General features: G+C 43.7%; 1 protein-coding gene and 1 non-coding gene across 8 annotated transcripts in view; both read right to left on the bottom strand.

The window, feature by feature from the left end:
* Positions 1 to 25,912, bottom strand: part of NRF1 (nuclear respiratory factor 1) — a 139,105-nt gene that overhangs the window by 29,412 nt on the left and 83,781 nt on the right. For all 7 annotated transcript variants that reach the window (XM_066362679.1, XM_066362682.1, XM_066362684.1 and 4 more), the window contains exons 6-9: positions 19,034 to 19,192; positions 18,066 to 18,263; positions 17,331 to 17,432; positions 8,237 to 8,394 (exon numbers count right to left, since the gene is read on the bottom strand). In XM_066362679.1, coding sequence (XP_066218776.1) covers positions 8,237 to 8,394; positions 17,331 to 17,432; positions 18,066 to 18,263; positions 19,034 to 19,192 — 617 coding nt within the window. The remainder of the gene's footprint in view (positions 1 to 8,236; positions 8,395 to 17,330; positions 17,433 to 18,065; positions 18,264 to 19,033; positions 19,193 to 25,912) is intronic.
* TRNAV-AAC (transfer RNA valine (anticodon AAC)) lies at positions 16,453 to 16,528 on the bottom strand. The gene has a single exon. It is a non-coding gene; the product is annotated as a tRNA-Val (tRNA).

The following is a 25,912-nucleotide window of genomic DNA, read 5'->3' as shown; positions in this document are numbered from 1 at the left end:
AGCGAAATTCCTGACAGTTGCAATAAGATGATAATTTACCATCCAAATTTCAGAGATGTTAAAATGTAGGGAAAAGACCCCCAACCAGATAAATTCAGCCCCTCTCCTGGGAAAGTATCAGGTGCCACTCTGCACAGGTGCTGAGGACGTACTAAAGTGGGCATGTCAAAAGAGGAAGTGGTGTCATTTAGTTTAGCAGAGGTGGACAAAGTCAAGTCCTAGGTTTGACACCAAATAAGCCCATTGATTCAGCTTTGTTCTGAAGCTCAGACTTCGCCCTAACTATGACAGGCACTCATAACCACAAGCTGTAGATGGGGATGGGTGAGGGGCTGTGGACTGGGGTAGGGTAAACATGTCACGACTGTGGGTAAAGCAACATGTAACAAACTCAATAATGCCACTTTTGTCTAAGAAAGTCAGCAGACAAGTAAAGCAACTGCCATAATCGTCCCCCTGCTAAAGCCTTCTTGGTCACCATAAGGATTCTAGGAAGCAGTAATAGAAACCCAATGAACCGAAGAGCCTCATTAAAAATAAAATTCTCCCTTCTTACTAACTTCTCTTGCTTGTTAACTTTTATGTCTTTGTATTTAAAGTTATTTTTTTAATCATAAAATACATGTAGAAAACTTATAAAGGTTTCATTAAGTATAAAAAAAGTAAAACTATAGAGATAACACAATTTCCTTCTCCTCTTAAACACAACTTTAAACAGGTAACAGAATCATACTGCACAGTTTTATAGCCTGCTTTTTTTCACCTAACATTGTATTGACCCCATGTAAATATTCTTTAACAATTAGTCAAAATATATAGTAAATTCAATGCAAAAGTGCCAACTTTGCCCTTTTAAAGTCATTCAGTGTGGCATCTTTTAATTTGTAGGCTTCCTTTGACTCAGTTCAAGGTCATGATTATATTTCAAATTTACTTATATCCTTCATAAAAATTTTGGGATGGAACAAATTTGGGATATTGAACAAAAAGCTGAACAGATTCGCAGAGGTTACATGCAGCCCATGTAAGAGCCAAGATAATCCTTTATGCTGAAACACATTTCTTGGTGATCTGATACCCAGCAGTCACTCCGCAGTCTTTGTAACATGAGTTTAGCTAAAGGGGAGCCTGGACCTGGAACTGCTACCAGGGCTCTTCTTCACATTTTACATGGTGGAGTTTAGTTTCAAACTGCTTCGTAAGTATCAGAGATAGTAAAATGAAATATTATTTAATGCTTAGATCCTTGATTTTTAATATTTTTCTTAAAAACTTGTATCAAATCATACTGTCATCCAATTGAACAGTATTAACACTCCGGCCTGAAACTTCATGGAAAGCTGAAAAAGCAGCAGCTGAGTGGTATTTTGAAGAAGGAAGCTGTCTATGAGAACTGTTTATATGGAAATAGGGTCCTGTTTACAGGTTCTCTCAGCCAGTGCTCATTCACCAGTTTTTAACCACAACTTTTAACCATCTTATTTCTATGGCCATCAAAGGTGATGGTTGGCACTTATATACCCTGGACATATTTATTTTAAAACGTTTTCTGATTTCTCTCTCTCTCTCTCTTTCATGTTTCTTTTATTGATTTTAGAGAGAGAGGATGGGAAGGAGAGAGAGAGAGGAACATCAATCTGTTCCTGTATGTGCTCTGACTGAGGATCGAACCGGCAACCTCTGCACTTTGGGACAATGCTCACCCAACTGAGCTATTAGCCAGGGCTGGACACGTTTTCAGTGTGAAATTTCACAAGCAATGACAGGAAGGGCCGTTACCCAAGTCCTGACATGAAAGTCTACCTGTAGTTAATTATACCTATTTTATTTTGTCTGAAGTTCTAAATATTTAGAGTCCTTTTCTTTAATCCCCTTTCTAAAATACTAAGTTAAGGTAGGCACGCTCTCCTCTTGGGAGCATGCCCATGCCTTTCTTCCTTTACAGGCGTGCAAAAGGTCCCTACACTCTAAAGGACTCCACAAGACTTGCAACGAGGGGAGCAATGGGCAGTGACAGCCAACCCTGGGCTAACCCCATGAATCTGTCCCCAAAGCCCCCTTTCTATGACTTCTCAGTGAGCTAACAGCAGCCCCTCCTTGGCTAGACTTCTTCCCTATAACATCTCTAGTGAGCCAGAGCAGCCCTGCCTAGGCGCTCCTGTTGCTTCTTCTATCCTAAGCTCTTCCTTGTTTCATTGTCCCCTGCTTTAAAAAGTGTACTCTACGTCCTGGCCGGTTGGCTCAGCGGTAGAGCATCGGCCCGGCCTATGGAAGCCCTGGGTTCGATTCCCGGCCAGCACACACAGGAGAAGCGCCCATTTGCTTCTCCACCCTCCCTTCTCCTTCCTTTCTATCTCTCTCTTCCCCTCCCGCAGCCAAGGCTCCATTGGAGCAAAGTTGGCCCAGGTGCTGAGGATGGCTCCATGGCCTCCACCTCAGGCGCTAGAATGGCTCTGGCTGCAACAGAGCAATGCCCACTGCCCCCTGGTGGGCATACCGGGTGGATCCCAGTTGGGCGCATGTGGGAGTCTGTCTGACTGCCTCCCTATTTCTAATCTAACTTTGGAAAAATTAAAAAAAAAAAAAAAAGTGTACTCTATAAATGAATGAATGAATGAATGAATGAATGAATAAATAAATAAAAGTTGAGAAAGAAAAAAAGCTGTGACCCACCAATGACCTAAGCAAGCTGGGATGCCAGGGATGAGGGTCTGATGTGGGTGACAGGTGCAGAGGTGGTGAGGGTAGTTTTTCATCCTCTGTCAGGAGCCAGAGGCAAAACAGCAATGGATGATGTTTTACATGTGGCACAAAGACAATGGTGATGCCTGTGGTCAGCAGGTCCAGTTCCAAATCTATTCTAACCACTTTCACTAGACTTCACAAAAAATGATCAAAGCTTACCATTACTTAAAAGGTGAATAGGGATTAAAATGTCTAAGCTACCACTTTATAATTTTTTGACAAGTCATTTCCCAACCAGTTACAAATGAGAACTTTTCATCTACTTCTTATTTGCAAGTATCCAACCTTATTTACAAAAAAAGAAGCAGGTGCCCGGTCCCTGCCCTCCATTTCCTGAGAGAATTTCTGATCTAGGTTGTCCGTCCCATTTTACTGGCAAATAAATAGCAGTCCAATATTAATGCCATATCTTAGTTTATTTATTTATTTATTTTATTATTTTATTTTATTTAAGTGAGAAGCAGGGAGTCAGACAGACAGACTCCAGCATTCACCCTGAGCGGGATCCACCCAGCAAACCCCCTATGGGGCGATGCTCTGCCCATCTGGGGCCACTGCTCTGTTGCTCAGGAAACTGAGCTATTTTAGCACCTGAGGGGAGGCCTTGGAGCCATCCTCAGTGCCCAGGGCCAACGTGCTCGAACCATTCAAAGCATGACTGTGGGAGAAGAAGAGGGGGGAGTTGGGAGGGGAAGAGAGAGAGAAGGGTGAAGGTGAAGGGTGGAAAAGCAGATGGTTACTTCTCCTGGGGCTCTGACTGGGAATTGAATCCAGGACTTCCACATGTTGGGCCAATTGGCCAGGGCCAAGCCATATTTTATTTTAAAATTAAAATTATATCTCTTAATTTTAATTCAATATTTTCATTTTTTTAAAAAAATGAGTATTTTCTTTGAAAATATGATTCACTTCTTTTTTAAGCATGGTTTCTTCACAGCATAAGAGCCACTAACTTCCATGAAAAGTAGAATCAACTTAAGTATTTGCCCATAGCACTGAGTCACAGCACCATACACAGTAGACACTAAAAATTATCCTGGTGTCAACAACACCCTGTACATTTCTACCAGGACAATTGTAGCTTCAGTCTACAAATATTTATCAGGTATCTATATGCAAGAACTGTGCTGACTTTGTAGACTGAATTTTTAAAAAGAATATAAGTCTAGGACAGCTTAACCAACAAACTGAAACTTAAAATTAATCACTATATTGCAACAACCAAATGATTCTACTTGTTCTCCTCACCTCCTTCCTAAAAGTGCTGATTTATTCTGTATTTGGACAATAATTAAAATTAGTTTCCAGATACAGAGGTTCCTCAGGTTACAACAGTCTCGACATATGGCGTTTCGAGTTTACAACGCTCACTCCCATAAAAGCTTCAAAAAATTGAGATGTGAGTGTTTGGTTTATTTATGCCATTAGTGTCACACTTACGGACTACATGGGTGAACTAGTTTGGTTAGGCATGGTGGAAGAATATGCAGTATTCCTTTTTTGTGGCTTAGTTGTGATTTTATGTTCTAGATTATGACTTTACAATTGTGTTAGGATAAGTAAGTGATTTGCGCTGGGATGTGTTTCGACTTACATCAAAATTTGGATTTCATCACTGTCGTAGGAACATAACTGTGTCGTAACGTGAGGACCCCTGTATTTTAATAACGATTTCTCCATAGCCTCTTTGGCTTACCATAATGCCAAGGTGGGCTACAGGCTGCCTGAGCCCAATGCCCTTGTTCTGACTTGTCACACAGAACTCTTTTAACAGCACGGTTGAAAACCAGGTCTGTCCTATATCTGTCCCAATCCCCTGCTCCCTCACACAGATGAAGGCGCCCCTCTGCCTCCTTGTTCCCCTCCTGCCACTCCACATAGCTCACCTCTCCCTTCACTCTGCGCCCATATCTGCTGTTTACAGTGCAGCAGAGGTGCAGGTGATTATTAGAGAACCAACCATGCTTGTCCCATCTACACCTGAAGCAGACAGGCTAGAAGGGGGCAGTTCTATGAAATCGCTTTGTTACCATAGGAACAAACACCAGCTTTTAGTGTATTTTTGACTGAGATGACTTCCAGCAATGAATGCTGTGGAAGCTGGGGGTGAATCTCATCCCAAAGAGAAGCCAACACCAAGGGACTGTGTCTTCAAGTCCAGTCCTCCTGCCATGAGACAGTGGGTTACGGTTCTTAGAATCAGAAAAGCCCTGATGTTCCCCTGCTAGTCTGCCATATAGTCTGGTCTTTGCTGCCAGGCTTGGTTTCTTCAGCTCCAGTGAAGGCTGCAGCACCACCACCCAGTACTCCTTGGAGCACTGAACTATTGGATTGCAAACCGATTTCAACATCTCTTCACTCCTCCTACATGCCACAGTAAACCACATGCTCCTTTGGAGTAAACACACTATAGCCACCTCAGCTGCATCTGAGTTTGCTAACAAGCCTTCAGGGAAAACCATTACCCTCCTTGCCTTTAGAAATAAGCCCTGGTCCTTGCACTAAGGGGAGCCAGAACATGCCTCATATTTTCCACTATGCACAGGGTTCCCAGGATACTCTCTCACTTCACTGGAATATCCAAAGCACTGGCTCAGTGAAGTCAAGTTTGCTGGTCTTCTAATGGTGGCCAGCCAGGCCCCATGCTACAGTGAGGAGTTACTGGGCAAAAGAGAGGGAGGTTCTCACTCTGGCCATGGCGTTTAGGAAGTTTATGTGTGTGTCCCCTCTCAGAGGGAAGAGGAGGATTGGGCCAGAGGGAGAGAAATAAAACAAGACTTTCTGGTTACTTGTTTCTGGAAAAGTAACATGGTTTAATGGGCTAAGAAAAAAGTTTCAGTTCTGGGTCATCAGGGACTCAGTGGGTAGTTCTGGGAGGACAAGCGTGTGTGTGTGTTGTTCTCTGTACCTACACAAGTCCTGGCCATATTTTGTTCAAAATCAGTCACTTTACCTCCAATCTTACTACTTCAGTTTCCAAGACCTTTGTGCCTGCATTGCTTCTTCCTAACTAGCCTTCTTTTTCTAATCTCTTCTCGCTATAAGCAATTGTAAATAGACAAATCTTAAAATAGAATTTAAATGATAACTATAATTCCTCAAGGACTAACTATGGGCTGGATTCTTTGTTCAGAGTTTTAATTTTTTTTTTTTTGTATTTTTCTGAAGCTGGAAATGGAGACAGACAGTCAGACAGACTCCCGCATGCACCCGACTGGGATCCACCTGGCACGCCCACCAGGGGGCGACACTCTGCTCACCAGGGGGTGATGCTGTGCCCCTCCGGGGCATCGCTCTGTTGCGACCAGAGCCACTCCAGCGCCTGGGGCAGAGGCCAAGGAGCCATCCCCAGCGCCCGGGCCATCTTTGCTCCAATGGAGCCTCGCTGCAGGAGGGGAAGAGAGAGACAGAGAGGAAGGAGACGGGGAGGGGCGGAGAAGCAGATGGGCGCTTCTCCTGTGTGCCCTGGCCGGGAATCGAACCCGGGACTTCTGCATGCCAGGCCGACGCTCTACCACTGAGCCAACCGGCCAGGGCTGTTCAGAGTTTTATATACATTCTTTCATTGACTCTTTTTGATTCTATGTGATGAAAATCATCCTTATTTTAGCAAATGAGGAGATAAGGCTCAGGAGTTAAATTTCTCAAGATTAAATGGCTAGTAAGTGGCAGAGGTAGGAGTCAAACCTGAATCTACGTGACTTCCTAACCTTCCTCTCTTCCTCACCAAACTATACAGCCTCGTGGAAGGCATTTGCACATAAATCTATCAAGGCTTTCTAGTCTCTATCACAACCAACCTAACCTTTAGCTGATTTTTATATTATGGAGGGGGTGATCCCCTCCTCTGAATTTCTATAATGTTCACAGTCTATACTGCACAATTCAAGAGTGAGTTACACTTTGAGTAATGCTGTTCGCCGTGTTTTACTTAAATCAATCTCCCCAACAGTACGATTTTATTGAGAGTAGATACTCCATTTGAGAGCACTCTTTTCATGTACAACCCTACCTAGTAAAGTGCTGGGATGTCACAAGAGCTCAATGGCTACTAAAGATGAACAGCTGTTGTACACAGTGCTACGGCAGTGTTATCACGTGCCAGGAGCCGATCGAAGGGTCCCACGTGCACTGACTCTTCCAGTTCTCACAACGCCCTCCAAGGTAGGTACTGCTGTTACTGCCATTTGACAGAAGAGGAAAGCCTGGGCATGGAGTTCAAGTCAATTACCCAAGCTCAAACAGCTAGTAAGTGACAGAGCTGGGTTTCAAACCCAGGTAATATGGTTTCAAGACCCGCACTCTTATCTATCAGTTGAAATGCCTGAGTCCGTTGAAAATCAAGTTGTGTCAGCAATGAAGAAGAAACAGAATGAGAGGGGGATGATCTTCTCTGTCAACAACCAGCTGAAGGAACCAAGCAGGGAACAAGGCAATCTTGTTTGGAACTGCCCCTTACTGGACTACCCCGTTCCACAGCACCCTTCCTAAAATACTTGAAAGAAAAATGTTCAATTTTCCCCCTAGTAATTCAAAATGTATTGTATTTCAAAGTCATTGAAATATATTTCCTGAAAAGTCAGTAAAATCAGTTCTCAACCAGCAAAAATATGGATTAGTACCCCTAAACAAGAAGCAGTCTTTTTTTGTAGGGTAAAAGGAAAATCAATCTTGAAGCTTCTTTATTTGTTACTATATCCTTTAGTCCAGCGGTTCTCAACCTGTGGGTCGCGACCCCGGCGGGGGTCAAACGACCAAAACACAGGGGTCGCCTAAAGCCATTGGAAAATACATATTTATTATACAATACATTTTTAAATAAAACATGTATTTCCGATGGCTTTAATATGTATTTCCGATGGTTTTACGCGACCCCTGTGTTTTGGTCGTTCGACCCCCGCCGGGGTCGCGACCCACAGGTTGAGAACGGCTGATTTAGTCCCTTCAAAAAAGCAAAGTGCTCAAACCTTGCTTCTTTTGCCTATTAATAGGCACAGATGGGATAAAACCAAAGGGACTCATATCCCTTGACCAGCAAGCTTGAGCTAGGAGTCAGAAAAGCTGGATTGGTTGCTGGGAGGGGTGGAGGAGTGGGGTGGGAATGGGGTGGATGAGGGCTGATTTGAAGTCAATTTATGCCCGATCTGTGCTGGTGCAGTGGATAAAGCATCGACCTAAAATGCTGAGATCGCCGGTTCAAAACCCCAGGCTTGCCTGGTCAAGGCACATACGAGAAGAAACTATGAATTGATGTTTCTGACTTCTCTCCCACCCCTGCCTTTCTTTCTCTCTCTCTCTCTCTCTAAATAAAACCTTTAAAAAAAATTCCACTTACAATATCCTAAAAGCATGTTAAGTTCCAACTGTCAATATTAACTGTCAATAGCATATTAACTGCCAACTGTGACAACTGAGGTACGACATTTCTCTACAGCCAGTACAGAGGGACAGAGTTGCCATCCTCATTCACTCTCCCCACCCTGGCCTCCACCTGTTGAGCGCCATGGTGACCGTAGCTCCCTGTTGCATCTCCTGAGAAGCTGCCACTGCGGCCTCTGCCAACGATGCCACAGCCTGGGTGGCCTCTGATGCTTGCGTCGTCTGGATGGTCATCTCACCTCCTTGTAACGTGGCCCAGTTTTGTTCCACCTGAGGCAGAAAGGACATGATAGTAAAGAATTAAAGTCACAAAAGGATTACAAGTTTTTTTGTGTGTGACAGAGACAGAGAGAGGAACAGATAGAGACAGACGGACAGGAAGAGAGAGAGATGAGAAGCATCAATTCTTCATCGCGGCACCTTAGTTGTTCATTGATTGCTTTCTCATATGTGCCTTGACTGTGGGGCCACAGCAGACCGAGTGACCACTTGCTCAAGCCAGTGACCTTGGGTCTAAGCTGGTGAACCTTGCTCAAACCAGATGAGCCCGCGCTCAAGCCAGTGACCTCGGAGTTTCAAACCTGGGTCCTCTGCATCTCAGTCCAATGCTCTATCCACTGCACCACCGCCTAGTCAGGCAAAGATTACAATTTTTAAGTCATTTTTCTAATAAACTGCTATGTGCTCAGCCAAACACATATATACTTTTAAATTAACATGAATGTACAGAATAGGATTTTTTTAGTATGCTATCTTTCACATCAAGAGGGGCAGATTAGAATATATATTTGAATTTGCTTATATTTGCATAAAGAAATTCTGGAAGGACACAAAAGAAATCATTGACAAAATTTTTCTTAGTTTGTGAGTTGAGGTGGGGTGGGGTAGGATGCAATTGTGAGGGTAGCTGGACTAGGAGACAGAAAGCAAGATTTTCCTCTGTCTACTTTTATTTTCAAGATTAAAAAAATTTTAAATTTAGTATTTTAAAGATATTTTTTAATTTATTGATTTTTTAGAGAGAGAGAAGAGGGAGAGGGGAAAAGGGTGGAGGAGGAGCAGAAAGTATCAACTTGTAGTCATTGCTTCTTGTATGTGCCTTGACTGGGCAAACCTGGGGTTTCCAGCCAGCAACCTCAGTGTTCTAGCTCCATGCACTGCTCCGCCACAGGTCAGGCTCTACTGCATACTTTTAAATCATTTTTAAAATATCTGAACCTTCCTGATATGTTACATATTTAAAATTTTCAATTTAGATCGGAATGTAATTAAATGCCAAGTACTCTGGACCTTTGAGCAAAGGCCACTACTGTGACCTATCCCCTGTGCATCTTTGCAGGGATGTTCCCTCTATGCGCAAGCACATTTACATACATGTGCTCCTTCCCCCTTTCTACTCCTTCCTTTTAAACAATAAAATGGCATAGAGTCTACATATCCTTTTGTACCTTGCTTTTCTCACAAATATATCCCTGAAATGATTCTATTTTGGGACATATAAAACTACTTCATTCATTCATGATTCATAACAATGGCCACACAGCATTGTATTATATAGATGCACCATGACTTATTTAACCAGCCATCCTTTAATGGGCATTTAGGTAGTTTCCAGTCTTTTGCTGTTATAAACAGTACTGTGATGAATATCCTCACTACTTTGTATATTTTATGTGAGTCTATTTATAGAGTAAATTCCTAGAGGTGGAACTGTATTATCAAAGTCATTTTGTGCCTGACCAGGCGGTGGCACAGTGGATAGAGCGTCGAACTGCGATGCCGAGGTCCCAGGTTCGAGACCCCAAGGTCGTCAGCTTGAGTGTGGGCTCATCTGGTTTGAGCAAAAGCTCACCAGCTTGGACCCAAGGTCACTGGCTCGAGCAGGGGGTTACCTGGTCTGCTGAAGACCCACAGTCAAGGCACATATGAGAAAGCAATCAATGAACAACTAAGGTGTCGCAATGCGCAACGAAAAACTAATGATTGATGCTTCTCATCTCTCCGTTCCTGTCTGTCTGTCCCTGTCTATCCCTCTCTCTGACTCTGTCTCTGTAAAAAAAAAAAAAAAGTCATTTTGTATTTTTAGTTTTGATGAAACTGCCAAATTCAGCAAATAATTTAATGTAGCAAAACCTGCTTTCCTTTTAGCGAGCAGGAAGTAGGAAGAAACAAAATGCCATGCTAGCTGGGGAGAGAGCAGAGTGAAATACAGCTTTGCTAGTTCTAGCACAGGGTTTCACAACTGGGCACTATTAACACTTGGACCAGACAGTGCTGCTGTAGGAGGCTGTCCTGTGCAGTGTAGGTGATTAGCAGCATCCCTGGTTTGACCTGCTGGGTGCTAACAGCATCCTCCCCAGTCATGACAACCAAAAATACCTTCACACATTGCCAAATATCCCCTCTGAGGGGTGTCACCCTGGCTGAGAACCACTGATTTTAGTACAATGCTGCATTTAGAGACTTCTCAGTTCAGGATATCTAAGTCTAACTACTGCAGTCCATTTTGCTCAATAATCACTGGTTAATTATTCCTAGCTCAGGGAAAATATGTCTATGGACTGAAGTTGCCAGGATGTCAGCTGTGCTCACTGGACCTCTGGCAGTGCCTGTTTCTCATTGCTGGGGCTCACTAAATGGGGAACGTGTGCCTGCATGTCGCTGTGCCCCAAAGAAGGCCCCACAAGCCCTAGGAGAGGTAGATATTTAAAATGTCTCCTGCTCTGGCTCTATTACTATACTTAGATTATGACACTGTTTATCTGATGTTTGTCAATGGCCTCCTAGAGAATGAAACACTCCCTTGAGCTACCTTGCTGTTTGCCCGTGTTCTCACAGGCAGTAGATTGTGCCAGCAAGACGCCAGGGCCCCTCACTGAGAGGCAGATGTATCCTACTACTTTCTCTTGGAGCTGCAAAGGAGCTCACAAAACTCTTCTCAAGGTATTACCTCTTTGATCTCATTGCTCTGATGAGCATCACTACAAACAATGTCACTTTATTTATTTATTTATTTATTTATTTATTTATTTTTGTATTTTTCTGAAGCTGGAAACGGGGAGAGACAGTCAGACAGACTCCCGCATGCGCCCGACCGGGATCCACCCGGCACGCCCACCAGGGGGCGACGCTCTGCCCACCAGGGGGCGATGCTCTGCCGCAACCAGAGCCACTCTAGCGCCTGGGGCAGAGGCCAAGGAGCCATCCCCAGCGCCCGGGCCATCCTTGCTCCAATGGAGCCTCGGCTGCGGGAGGGGAAGAGAGAGACAGAGAGGAAGGAGAGGGGGAGGGGTGGAGAAGCAAATGGGCGCTTCTCCTGTGTGCCCTGGCCGGGAATCGAACCTGGGACTCCCGCACGCCAGGCTGACGCCCTACCACTGAACCAACTGGCCAGGGCCGTATTTATTTTATTTTTTAACTTTATTCATTTTAGAGAAAAGAGAGAGAGAGAAAGGGGGGAGGAGCAGGAAGCATCAAATCTTATATGTGCCTTAACCGGGCAAGCCCAGGGCTCTGAACCAGTGACCTCAGAGTTCCAGGTCAATGCTCCATCCACTGCGCCACCACAGGTCAGGCCAAACTATGCCACTTTAGATGGCAAGTTATGCTGCCAATTAGTGGATGCTCAATGATTCCACTTAGAACATCAGCGGAAGCTGTCCCGCCTTGTCACCTTTTGCTATTAAACAATCTTTCTCTGTCCAGTTCTGCCCCTCTATATTTTTGCCCCTCCCACTGCTAAGCTGGCCTAGGGCAGCTCTCCCAAGTACTTACACTCCAATGGCAGCCACTTATATTTAGTTGTAACTTTTTCTGTAGTGAAAATGGTATTAAAAAATGGTGCCATATACAGTACATTTTAAGGAAGTTAAGTTATAGACATGAAAGATTAATGGATGTTGGTAAAGGGTGGAGAGGAAGTAAAAAAAGAAGCACAGAGATTTCTATTAAAAAAAAGGCAGGTGATAGATCAGCTTAGGTGTTAACACTTCTTTGGAATTGCTATTTTTGAGTCTCAGAGCTTTAGCTGTATTTGCTGGAGTTCTTGATGCTCTCCCTTTCCACCTGTGTGGTTTCTATTCCTGGATGTCACCACGTCCCAGAGAAAGGGCCACAAGCCCTAGGAGGAAAAGCTAGTCAGAAGATGTAGAGTTAGCTCCTCTGCTTTTCTGAATGAGGCCCTCTCCAGTGAAGTCCTTCACACTGTGGCTGTTCTTATTGCCCCGGCGATAGGGACCCACCTGCAGCTCTCCCACATTTCCACGATGCGATGCACTGCTCGGGCTGCTCCCGTTGCTAGAACACAACTCCTATCCTTCCACCCGTCTGGTGTCTGAGCTCAGGTGAGACTGAAGGAGTCGAGACAACTCCACTCCCCTACAATCCAAGGTTCAGAGCATCCAGACCCGTTCTGCCAGGACCCCTATCTCATTACCACTGTTTTATGCTGTTTTCCTCTCCCACCTACCTGAGAGCTCCTGAAGAGCAAGAGCAGTCTTTATTTCTCTGAATCTACAGTGCCTGACAAAGAAAGTGTCTGTTGAATGGATGGATGAAGAACATACTTGTTTATTTATATTTTACTACTTGTTTTTTGGCTTACCTGTATTTCAGGTAAACTGATATTCATAAAAAAAACCCACCTAAAATAAGTTGTGCTACTTCAAAACTGTTACAGATATTCAGTTTAAAATTCATTTCTCACCCTGGCCGGATAGTTTAGTTGGTTAGAACATCGTCCTGGTATGGAAAAGTTGCTGGTTTGATCCCCAGTCAGGGCACATACAGAAACAGATTGATGTTTCTCTCTCTCTCTCTCTCATCCCTTCTCTCTAAAATCAATAAATAAAAATTTTTTAAAAGATGCTTAACTGGTGGTGGCACAGTGGGTAGAATGTTGACCTGGGACACTGAAGTCCCAGGTTTGAAACTCCAAGGTCGCCGGCTTGAGCATGGGACCATAGACATGATCCCATGGATGCTGGCTTGAGCCCAAAGATCACTGGCTTGAAGCCCAAGGTTGCTGGCTTGAGGCTCAAGGTAACTGGCTCGGCTAGAGCCCTCAGTCAAGGCATATAGAAAAGCAATAAACAACTAAAGTGATGCAACTATGAGTTGATGCTTCTCATCTCTCTCAGCCTTTCTCTCTCAACAATAAACAAATAAATAATAATAAAATAAAATAAAATTCATGTCTCTAATGTTTTTGTACTTGGGTTTTTTACTTCTAATAGAATCATGTATACAATTTTTTTTTGTTTTTTTTTAATTTTATTTATTCATTTTTAGAGAGGAGAGAGGGAGAGAGAGAGACAGAGAGGAAGAGAGAGGAGAGAGAGGCAGAGAGAGAGAAGGGGGGAAGAGCTGGAAGCATAAACTCCCATATGTGCCTTGACCAGGCAAGCCCAGGGTTTCGAACCGGCGACCTCAGCATTTCCAGGTCGATATCCACTGCGCCACCACAGGTCAGGCTGTATACAATTATTATCTGCTACCATTCTGTTTCAAACTTTTGACTTTTCTGACACATGATGCAATTAATATCACCAATACCAATTGGTGGTCTTATCACACAGCAGAATAAATTCACAAATCCATTTGTATTTGTAAATACGTCATCAAAATTGAAATTGTGTAAGCACTTTAAAATCAACGTATAAAGTTTATTCTTTTAAAAAAAATTTTTCTTTTTTTTTTTTGACAGAGTCAGAGAGAGGTACAGACAGGGACAGACAGAAAGGAAGGGAGAGATGAGAAGCATTAAGTCTTCGTTGCGGCTCCTTAGTTGTTCAGTGACTGCTTTCTCATATGTGCCTTGACTGGGGGACTACAGCAGAGCGAGTGACCCTTTGCTCAAGCCAGTGACCTTGGGCTTCAAGCCAGTGACCTTTGGGCTCAAGTCAGCAACCACGGGGTCAAATCTATGATTCCACGCTCAAGCTAGCAACCTTGAGCTTAAGCTGGTGAGCCCACACTCAAGCCAGATGAGCCTGCACACAAGCCAGCCACCTCAGGGTTTCGAACCTGAGTCCTCTGCATCCCAGTCCAACGCTCTATCCACTGTGCCACCACCTGGTCAGGCTATTCCATATTATTTTAAACTTCTTTCCTTGTTCATTTCTAAATGTCTATGTACCTTGCTCTGTGTCCCTCAGGCGTTTTATGCTGCCTAAGGTTAGAGATTTTTGTTTGTGTCTCTCTAACTACTTAGATTATTGCACAGGAGTACTCAAAGGGATTTGGGAGACCTCATATTACCAGAAGAGAAAGGCCCCAATAATCCTTCCATTGGGAGCAAATGTAACCAGATGTGACTAACAGGTATTAGAGACAATGTGCTCTCATTCTCATTGGCAAGACTGGGATTAAAAATGACCTTACAACTTCTAAAAGTATGGGTACTGTTTATTTCTGTCAAGTTCTTTTGGTATTTTTCAGCAGAGAAGATGTTAACATAAGGCAGCAGAATGTTTCTACTGTGTCACCTGATCAACATCTCACTGGCTTCAGGCTATCTTATCTGCCTAATTACAGTTATCTTAACTGTCTAATTACAGTTCTTATGGCTCAGAACTAAGATGGTGACAAGCATGTCAACATCTAAGAGCAATCAGAGGCAGAGAGAGTCATGCTAGAAAATCTAAAATGTTTTGCCGCTTTCGGAGATAACATGCTTCTTCTCTTCACACCCTTTTTGTTTTACTGGAAGTGTGGGAAGAGTTATAATTTTTTTTTATCTGACTGTCATTGGGTATTTACCAACAGGCTATTTATGTCATTCATCTACTCCCACAATAGATAACTTAAGAATGATGTTAATTTGCTGAAAAAGCCATGTATGTGTGACTGAAATTTCTTTACTATTTGTATTTTCCATGAACTTTTGCATCAATTAATTACCTTTGGATATGTAAAGTTATTTAGTAAAATGGGTTTCAAAAAATTAGACTCTAGAGAAGTGTGTAAAAACACAGTTACTTTTTAAAAATAGTACCAGGAAACATTCAGTAGGAGATACAAGTTGATAACTTTGACTAAGTCAAAAAGTAACAAATCTCATAAATGTACTCACCACTGTCTTCTCTACCTTGGTCAGCTTTCAGGAGTGTCCTCTAGTTTTAGTGTTTGGGGACAGATGATTTCCCTTCAGCTAATCCATACTCTTTTATAGTGTTTACAAATTTATAAATGTAAATATCCTTTATCTTTCTACACTGAAAAGCCAAAGTTAGCTCCTGCCCCACACCTGCCCAAACTGCCCAGCTATTAGCATTCTCTCCTGGAGGCATAAAGGCATAGAGCACTTTGTAGCCCCGCTTACAGCCTGGACCACAGTTCATTCTTGGAGGCATTTCTCACTCCCACCAGACAGGAGCTCCTGCAAAGCAGGGTTCCTGTGTAATCAACACATCAACTGCATTACGATAGAGGCTCAACGAGCACTGGCTGACTGCAGCCAGGTGGCTGGTCTTGTTCCTTTGCACCTCCCCAGCCACGAGCCTTCACTCAGTGCTCTCCCCTTCCCGAGATGCACAAATGAGAGTGACTTTGTGCTGTTTCGAGTAGAGATGCTCCATGGTTTTGAACAAGGGTGAGGTAATTTTAGCTTTATTTCCAATACTCCTCTTTGACATCTGTTAGCTATTTTTCAAACTTTAGCAGGCGTCCCCAAACTACAGCCCGCGGGCCGCATGCAGCCCCCTGAGGCCATTTATCCGGCCCCCCACCGCACTTCCGGAAGGGCCACCTCTTTCATTGGTGGTCAGTGAGAGAAGCACTGTATGTGGCGGCCCTCCAACGGTCTGAGGGACAGTGAACTGGCCCTCTGTGTAAAAAGTTTGGGGACCCCTGCTAGAGTATACTATGCTTTAGGACAGCGGTTCTCAACCTGTGGGTCGCGACCCCGGCCGGGGTCGAACGACCAAAACACAGGGGTCGCCTAAAGCCATCGGAAAATATATATTTATTATACAATACATTTTTATTTATTTATTTATTTATTTATTTATTTATTTATTTATTCATTTTTCTGAAGCTGGAAACAGGGAGAGACAGTCAGACAGACTCCCGCATGCGCCCGACCAGGATCCACCCGGCACGCCCACCAGGGGCGATGCTCTGCCCACCAGGGGGCGATGCTCTGCCCATCCTGGGCGTCGCCATATTGCGACCAGAGCCACTCTAGTGCCTGGGGCAGAGGCCACAGAGCCATCCCCAGCGCCCGGGCCATCTTTGCTCCAATGGAGCCTCGGCTGCGGGAGGGGAAGAGAGAGACAGAGAGGAAAGCGCGGCGGAGGGCTGGAGAAGCAAATGGGCGCTTCTCCTGTGTGCCCTGGCTGGGAATCGAACCCGGGTCCTCCGCACGTTAGGCCGACGCTCTACCGCTGAGCCAACCGGCCAGGGCTACAATACATTTTTAAATAAAATATGTATTTCCGATGGCTTTAGGCGACCCCTGTGTTTTGGTCGTTCGACCCCGGCCGGGGTCGCGACCCACAGGTTGAGAACCACTGCTTTAGGGGGAAAGCCCATGGTGACTTACTGAAGCCTTTCCTAACTTCAGTGATGGCAGAGCCTAGACAATGCATTACCGAACTTCAGCACTCACTCTGGGATCTGGGCAAGTCTCCTAATCTCTACCTGTTTCACTTTTCTCGTCTATAAAATAAAGATGATAAGAGAGCCTATGCTTCATAGGGTTGAGTGCCTAATTTACCAAGCACTCCATAAAGGTGAACTACCTTTAGGTTAGCATCCCATAATTATCTCAATTTTGGTAGGGAAGGATTTTCTTATGAAGCCTTTTCAAATGCATGTTTAAAATGTAATAAATCATGTCTACTAATTTACAAATATACTTATCCCTTCAAAGACTGCTTTAGTCAGCATCAATTTTAATGATCTAATTTTTCACAAAGCCAAAAGATTAAATTTTATGGATTCACAGCATAAGAGTATTAAATGGGTAATCCCTTTTTATAGTAAAATGATACATTGCAAATGTAAAATTGTAAATTCCTAAATCATAATCTGAGTTTCAACTGTCATAATTAATATGCACAGCATGGGATACTTTGTAAATGGTTTAAATAAAATAATAATACAGATGTGTGGCTACCTAGTTTCTTCACCTTCTGTGCCCTCTCTCTTCCCTCACCTGCACATTCAAGTATCTAAGCAGATGCAGACAGAACCCCCTTTCTTACCTCTCCATCTGCCACAGCAGAATAATTCACTTGGGCGACAGTGACTGTGGTTGGCAGTTCTGAAGCATCGGCCAATGTGGCTACCGTTGCCCCAGTACCAACCTGAAGAAAAATATGAAAAGGAATTAAGTTTCAGTGAATGGATCTTTCTACCTCTCTTTTACTCAGAAGTTACGATTCATTTAATCCCCAATTCAGCACAAATAATGATTAATATGCTTTGCAATATAAAATGAGTTACAAAATCGTATCTCAGACACAGGAGTTTCAGAGTTTTACTTCAGTTGAATAAATCAGTATTAGAAGCTATCACATTTTACCACCAGTGCCCAATGCCAGTCAACCAACTTTTTATTCTTACCTCAATCTGAATTTTAGAGGTTCCCAATTTACTAACAAATCGTGTTTTACCTCAGAAGAGGTATTTCAGAAGGAATATTTCCTGGTCATTGACAGAGTCAAATGGTAAAAAAAACAACAACAACAAAAAAACTCCCACCATTTTTATAGTGCTTTGCTTTGGAAATGTCCAGAAAAGCTATGTATTGCTCTGTATTTAGCAAAATGAAAACAATTAAAAATATTATTCAAAAATTAATTTTAGGCAGAAGATCTTGGGGAACTACATAAAAATTAATACAAGAATTTACATAAAGAAAACTTCTTCCACACAGAGGTAAGCTGCCCGCTGACCCACATCAGAAACCAAACCTGGTAAGTATAAGGTTTACCCACCTGGATAAGGGAGACAGTGCCATCAGGGTTGCTAAACGTCTGGACTACGGTCTGTGATGGTACGAGGTGAGCTATACTGTGTGTGGTTGTGGCCTGTGTTTGTGTTTGCTGATCTTCAAAAGCGTACAAAAGGTCCTCCCGCCCGTGCTGTTTATAACAGTTTTTAACTATGGTCCGTAGTGCTTGGGTCCATGAAACCTGTCACCAGAAGACCAGGAAAGCACAGTAAATCACAAAGAATGCTGGTTCTTCAGTCCCACTGTGGGATAAGCACCTGCTCACTTATCCAAACAAAACAAACTTTGTACAGGGGAAACTCTCTTCAGGATTATTTCCGAAAGACAGATTCTGGTGAACAGAAACTCGGTACCAAATACCAACAATTTCCCACTTTTGGATTCTACAGACTTTATTCTAATCTGAGACCAACTTTTAAACTTCTCACAAAAGGTTAGTCTTTTCTCAAGAATTTTATATTAAGATCTCAGTAAGTTTCCGAGCTAACCAAAAACAAATATGCAGAAAAATGGTTGGCACTTCGTTTAGCCTTTCGTCTTTTCTATCTGCAAACTTGGTCAAATTCACATCGCTCTAATTTCACATTTATATTTTTCAACAGTGATTCTTGCTAACCAAAAATAAGGACGTTTCTAAGTTTTCAAAGTGATTAATAATTTTACTATGAGTTTCTTCAGTTTTTCCAAGCACCACATAAAATTAAAACTGCTCCAAAGGCAAATCTGCAGAGAGAAGTGTGAATTCATGGACCCCTCCCAAGTCTTCACAGTGACAGAGTGATGAGTAGCAAGGGCTGTAAATCAGAGAATAGCAAACTTCTTTTGGGGGACAGGTTTGACTATTCTACAAATGTTTCTAGAATGCTTAGCATGAGAGGTGCAAAGACGAAAATCGAGGGGTGGATTCATAATGAAACAGCAGCAGGCAGCGCGGGCCAGAGGCATCCTCACCCTCTGCTTCTGCTCTTCTGTGCGAACATCGCTCCGGACATTCGCCCACGGGATATCTTCAGGCCACCAGATGGGCTTGCAGCTTTCTTTGCCCCAGCCTGGTTTCCCCCGGCCCGTGGAGTACTTGAGCATCTCTGGAATAAATGCCCGAAGCTGGGCCTGGAAGACAAGAGTGTGGTCAGCAGTAGTCATGAAAGATATGTGGGATGTGTTTGTGTCTCTCACCAAGTTCTACGGTTATCACACAGGGAGCCTTCCTGGAGGGCCCAGAGTTCCAAAATGTGACTGACAAGCCCACTGTTTTCCACCTATTACTATAGTTCCCCACATGATTGAGAATTATACATGTAATGGTAAACTGTAAGCTGTATCTCATAGACTTGTTCCTATAAGATCATGAATACCTGCCCTCAGGCCCTGGCAGGTTGGCTCAGTGATAGAGAGTCGGCCCAGCGTGCAGGAGTCCCGGGTTCGATTCCCGGCCAGGGCACACAAAAGAAGCACCCATCTGCTTCTCCACCCTTCCCCCTCTCCTTTCTCTCTGTCTCTCCCTTCCCCTCCCGCAGCCAAGGTTCCACTGGAGCAAAGTTGGCTCGGGCACTGAGGATGGCTCCATGGCTTCCGCTTTAGGCACTAAATGTCTCTGATTGCAGTGGAGCAACACACCAGAGGGGCTGAGCATTGCCCCCTGGTGGGCATGCTGGGTGGATCCTGATCAGGTGCATGCGGAAGTCTGTCTGTCTACCTCTCCCCTGCTTCTCACTTAGAAAAAAATACAAAAAAAAAAAATACCTGCCCTCAAGTTTGGCGTCGGCTTCCTAAGACACTTCTGATGCTCTAGCTTATTTCCCTTCACGCTTCCATGCATTTACGGTGTCAAGCCAAGACACTGTGTTTTCAACATTATTCTGAAGGTATTAATCAGGGCAATTAGATAAGAGAGAAATAGGAGGTGAGAAGCAGGTAAATCATTGTTATTTCTAGATGAAATGACTGTGTATCTGGAAAACCCCGGAGAATCAAATGAAAGACTATACAAATAAGAGAATTCAGTAAGGTGGTTGGTTACAAAACATAAAACTTAGTAGGCTTTGGCCCTGGCCGGTTGGCTCAGCGGTAGAGCGTCGGCCTAGCGTGCGGAGGACCCGGGTTCGATTCCCGGCCAGGGCACACAGGAGAAGCGCCCATTTGCTTCTCCACCCCTCCGCCGCGCCTTCCTCTCTGTCTCTCTCTTCCCCTCCTGCAGCCAAGGCTCCATTGGAGCAAGGACGGCCCAGGCGCTGGGGATGGCTCTGTGGCCTCTGCCTCAAGTGCTAGAGTAGCTCTGGTCGCAACATGGCGACGCCCAGGATGGGCAGAGCATCGCCCCCTGGTGGACAGAGCGTCGCCCCTGGTGGGCGTGCCGGGTGGATCCTGGTCGGGCGCATGCGGGAGTCTGTCTGACTGTCTCTCCCTGTTTCCAGCTTCAGAAAAATGAAAAAAAAAAACTTAGTAGGCTTTACTAAATAAAAAGGGAAAATAACCCTGAAGTTCTTCTAGGAAGTTTCAAGTAAGGTAGGCCACCCTCTGTGAGTCTGACATATAGAGACAGTGAAGCATGTGTGATCTCACCAACATGACAGACTTCAGGCTTATTTTACAAATCGAATCCAGACCAAACAAGTGTTAAACCACAGATACAATAGCCACACTTTACCGCCTGGCACAGTAACTGTGTGTGTATGTGAGGGAAGAGGGCACAGTGGAAGCCTGCCTTGTGAATGTTCTGAATTGCTGACCATGATTCTGGCAAGAGAAGCAGTTTATCAAGTTATACTCTTCCTCCCCAGAACTGCTTTCCTTACAACCTGGTGGTCTAACCACTCCAGAGATCAGTGTGCCATCCAGCGGAGGGCACAGCAATACTGCCTCTACAACTTAAGACCACAAGGAGAGGACAATTTTAGCAATGAGTCGGACCCAAGAACATGGGTTTGTATGTGTAAAATAGAAAAAGAATAATACAGAAATGGGAACGCAAAAGTACGAGAGATGAGTACAGTTAACACTTTTACATGGAAGAGCCTATTTAAAGGTCAAGTGTTCTTATTTAAATATTATTTTACCAGAAGATGATACAAATTACCACCTAAGAGGGAATCATGAACCCAAATCAGCACTGTTGACCTAACAAAGAGATCTATGGTGACAGCATGCACACGGCTAACTCCTGTGCTGGGCCTGGCATTTCTCATTTCTCCTGAGTGCCCCTTTCCCAGACAGTCTCCAGCCTGCAGGATGTGATCTCACGTTCTCCGTATATATCTGGCTCTGCAGCATCAAGCAGCAGGCTGGGACAGACGTATCCATTTGCAGACCCAGGCTATCAGCTGGCTCATGAGGTCACTCTTGCAGTTATTTTAAGAAAATACATCTCAAAGTCATTTTCCCCATGATCCTGGCTTCCTGGGAGTGTCTTTTTCTAGCCTCAGATACAGAGAAGGAAAAGGCTTAAATGCTCACACACAATATTTATGTTCCTTCATATAAAAATATGGTTTTCTCAGATTCATAAACAAAATAAACTGATACCACACTTTTCTAAGTCCCTCTTTTCTTTGAATCCCACTACCAGTCTCCAGAAGGAGAGTTCTTTATATCTGCACTAAGGAGAGGCTGGAGATAATGAAATAAGGCGGCTAAATATCTCTCAACCAACAAAAGACTTGAATCCAGAAAGAACTTGCTGTTGAAAAAACTGCTCCCATCCTACCTGGAACCCCATATAGCCTCCAATCCTGATGATGTCCTTAGTTCTGAGCCCCCAGCCACTGCAGCACATGGTTTCCCACACCCCTCAGTCCTGGGTCACCCTGGCCCCTGGCTGGGGACAGCCTTCCCTCCTCAGCCTCGCTTTGGCTCTCTCTCCCCAGGCCTTCCACTGGGTTTCAAGAACTCAGTGGGTACCTGAAGTGCGGGCATAGCACTGGCCTCCTTGCTTAAACCCTCCATTCTCCTCGCTCCAACTCCTTGTTTTCTCGACGCCCTTGTCTTTGCCAGCAGAACACCACCTCCCTTCCCCAGAGCCCCAAGCTCAAAACCACAGTTTACCTCTTTCCTGCAACACACATCGAGCTACACATTGCAGGGTGAAGTCTTCCTTCTTTGAAATGTCTGTGACAGTCATCCCTGCCTCTCCAGTCCCACCTTGATAGCCCATGGCTAGTGTATCCTTGTATTTGGCTTTCTTGGGGAACTCCTCTCTTTTTCTCATCACATATATCCTTGACAGACAGGTTCCCTAAATGTTACACCATTTCAATGCTCAAACCCCTTCAAAAGGCCTTTCACTATTAACAACCAAACTAGACTCCTCTGTTCGGCTTTTCTGGCCCCCTATTTGGCCTCCTAGTACCTCTAGTTCCTACTAATTCCACCAGGCAGACCTGGTCCTCATTAGGCAAACCTCTGCACTATCTTATGGACTGCTGAGCTCATTCCTGCTTCTAGCCTTTTGCTATGTTCCCCTTATGGGACCACTATTCCAGTGCCACTGCTCACACCTTAATACCAGCAAGTCCTATAGCCTTCGTGAAATATATCTTGACTACTTTTTGAGTTGGCTCTTTGCATACTTCAATAAGAACATGAGCTTTAAATTCAAGGAGTTAGTTGTGAACCTCAGTTCTCCCTGAATCTTAATTTTGTTAGTTGCAAAAAAGTAATGAGAATGGCAAATATACAGGGTCAGTCAGTGAATCAAAAGGATCAGAGATGGTTGATACACATAGTGGCTTTGCATTAATAGCAGTCTTATCATTATTACTTCAGTCATCAGTCATCATTGCAAATTCAAGAAATAGCCAACTTTCTGAAAATGGTTTTCTAATACTAAACACACTGTGATATGCACAAAGACACTTATTCTTAGTTTTTCACAGGGTTAGTGGAAAAAGGCAGAGGGGGCTAAGAATGAATTGCTATGTATCTGTGTAAACATGGGTGACGATGAGAAATACAGAATGCTAGAATCAAGGAGGAACAGAATGACCATCTAGGCGAATTCCTTGCCTTGAGGAAGCAAGCTATCTCCAACCCCCTACTCCCAATGCATAGGTACATCAAGGTGATTTGTTCTGTGGTATCTTTGGCTGGTGGTATTGCAGTGGATGAAGCATCAACCTGGAATGCTGAGGTCGCCAGTTCGAAACCCTGGGCTTGCCCAGTCAAGGCACATTCGAGAAGCATACAAGTTGATGCTTCCTGCTCCTCCCCCCTTTTTTCTTTCTCTCTTCTTGCTAAAAATCAATAATAATAATAATAACAAGTGTACAAGCAGAGCACTAATAAAAATTGTCAGAAAATGGGGTCCAAGTGTGACCATAATGAGAGTAAAGAGAGAAAGAACTAGGAAACCTCTCAAAGATGTTTTGTGTGCAATAAATCTCTGGATGAAAAGTTGCAAACGCATAGTGTAGAATCGGAAAGACAGAGACGCAGAAGCAGTACAAAGGGAAGGTTATGTCCACAGCCAGAAACTCCATTAAGTTAAGAAACAGATCCACCCGGAGTGAAATTAACTGCTGGTGTACGAGTTCTTATTCAGAGACAGACCTTAGCATTTTAAAGTACTAGTTATAAGTCTAGTTATCACCTGTACCACACTTCTATATCAACACAAGAGGTAAAAGCTCACTTTTCAAACAGTACACTTTGGGGACGAAGGACATTAAGTGCATATAGCAACAATCTGACTTCTCTGAAAAAGGCAATTTTCTATCAGACTATCTTTATACAGTCCCAAGTAAATAGTACTAAGGTAAGGGATGATCAATAAGGGAAATGAGCTGTCCAGTAGAGAGAGAGTTAAACAATTTCTTTCCAGAATTTAGCACGGTGCTCTCATTACCAGTTAGATTAATTACTGGTCCTGTGGAGTTTGGGGAACCCAAGCTACTCAGTGTGCTTGTTAAAGGTTTGTCTCTAATCCACAGGGGAGACAATCAACAGGATCAGCACAGGTCAAGGCTGCCCTCTCTCTCAGGCTGTCCTCTAATTGGGCAGCAGAAAGCGTTCCTGGCCCCTATCTGATTTTAGAGCTCTGGACGGGCTTCCAGCGCCCAGCATTGTCAGTAAAATTCTTTGCTGTCCAACACTGCATTATCTTTATACATTCCCCAATACTCTTCTCCTCTCGTTCCCTCTGTCTTTGTTTTGCCTGTACCCTAGTCCAGGAATTCTGAGGTTCCTGCTGTCATTTAGGCTCAGTTACCAAGAAAAGGCCTTTCAAATCAAAATGTATGCCAACTCCAATCCACCTCTACTGGAGGTCAAAGAATATGTAACAAATCTACAGAGAAGGCAGCTGAAATCAAATTGTGTTGAAAGGTGATGTTCTCTATAGCTTACAGGAAAACAGGAATGTGGAAGGGAAGGAAAACTGGAGAATTTTCAGGCTGGGCTGCATTATTTCCATTTAAATTATGAACTTCCAGGTTGACAGACCCAATCCTCCAATAAATAGTTAAAGGAATTAAGAAGCCAAGGCAAAATGACTATTTTGAATAGTCTGTACCACTGATGTCTGTTCACAGAGAGAATGAAAGTGGTTTTTCTTATTAGAAACACCCATCCTATAACCCCATTCCCTAGCTGTGCCAGCAGAAACACTGGCTCCTCAATCTCATTTCCCACAACATATTCCTATAGCAACATGAGAAGAACAACTTGGGAAGGAAAGGTTAAGTTAAGAGAATGCAAGGAACAGCCAATGAAGTCACTCATTTTAGAGGCTCCCCTTTCAAGCCAACGCTTTCTGCTTGTCTACCTCCACACCCAGCAAATGATCAAACTGTTTTCCTCTCATTCATTAAAATGCTCTTAAAATTCTGCCTTCTTGGTTTCAAATTGGTTCATTTCTGCAAGCTTATCTCAGGTGTACTCTTTTGTACAAAAATTTAAGTAACATGCAAGTCCTCTTTTCCATCCACCCTCTCCCAATCCAGTCACTTGTCCAGAAGCACCAGTTTGATAAACACCCTTCCTTATAGGTCAAACTCTATTCATTTACATAAATATATGCTGGAAAGATAGACAGTTTTATGTGACAAAAGAAAACACAAATGGCACCATATTGTACATGTTTTTTTGTTTGTTTATTTTTATTTTTTGTGACAGAGACAGAGAGAGAGATAGACAGGGACAGACAGACAGGAAAGGAGAGAGACAAGAAGCATCAAATTCTTTGTTGCGGCACCTTAGTTGTTCATTGATTGCTCCCTCACATGTGCCTTGACCAGGGTGCTACAGCAGACCAAGTGACCCCTTGCTCAAGCCAGCGACCTTGGGCTCAAGCTGGTGAGTCTTGCTCAAACCAGATGAGTCTGTGCTCAAGCTGACGACCTCGGGGTCTCAAACCGCTCCATCTACTGTACCGCCGCCTGGTCAGGCGTACACGGTTTTTTATAACTCACTTTTTCCACTCAACATTTTGCCAGATAACTTCTCAGGCAGTACAACTAGAATAATCTCATTAAAAAAATAGCCTAGTATCAGAGGTATAGATTTTCCATTTTATTTAACTGTTCTACTGATAAATATATAGGTGCAGAATGAATTTCTCTAGCAGAAAAGAACTGCTAGTTACCATGGGTGTATGCATTTACCACTCTAACAGATACCGCCCAATTGTCTGCCCAAAGGACTTACCAGTCCCATCCCCACCAACAGTGCAGGTCAATCCTCACTTCCTCACAACCTCCCTTACATTGTATTATTACGAAACTTTCTTTCTTTGGCTCACAGAATGTGGGAGAAATTGTTTAATTTTCATTACTAGCGAAGTTGAGAATCTTTCTATACGTTTACTGTTTTTTCTTTTGTGAATTCATTAGAATGCTT

Source organism: Saccopteryx leptura, chromosome 2 (assembly GCF_036850995.1).
Source record: "Saccopteryx leptura isolate mSacLep1 chromosome 2, mSacLep1_pri_phased_curated, whole genome shotgun sequence".
Taxonomy (NCBI): domain Eukaryota; kingdom Metazoa; phylum Chordata; class Mammalia; order Chiroptera; family Emballonuridae; genus Saccopteryx; species Saccopteryx leptura.
The sequence above is the reverse complement of the archived record's forward strand: the minus strand, read 5'-3'. Positions and strand labels throughout refer to the sequence as shown.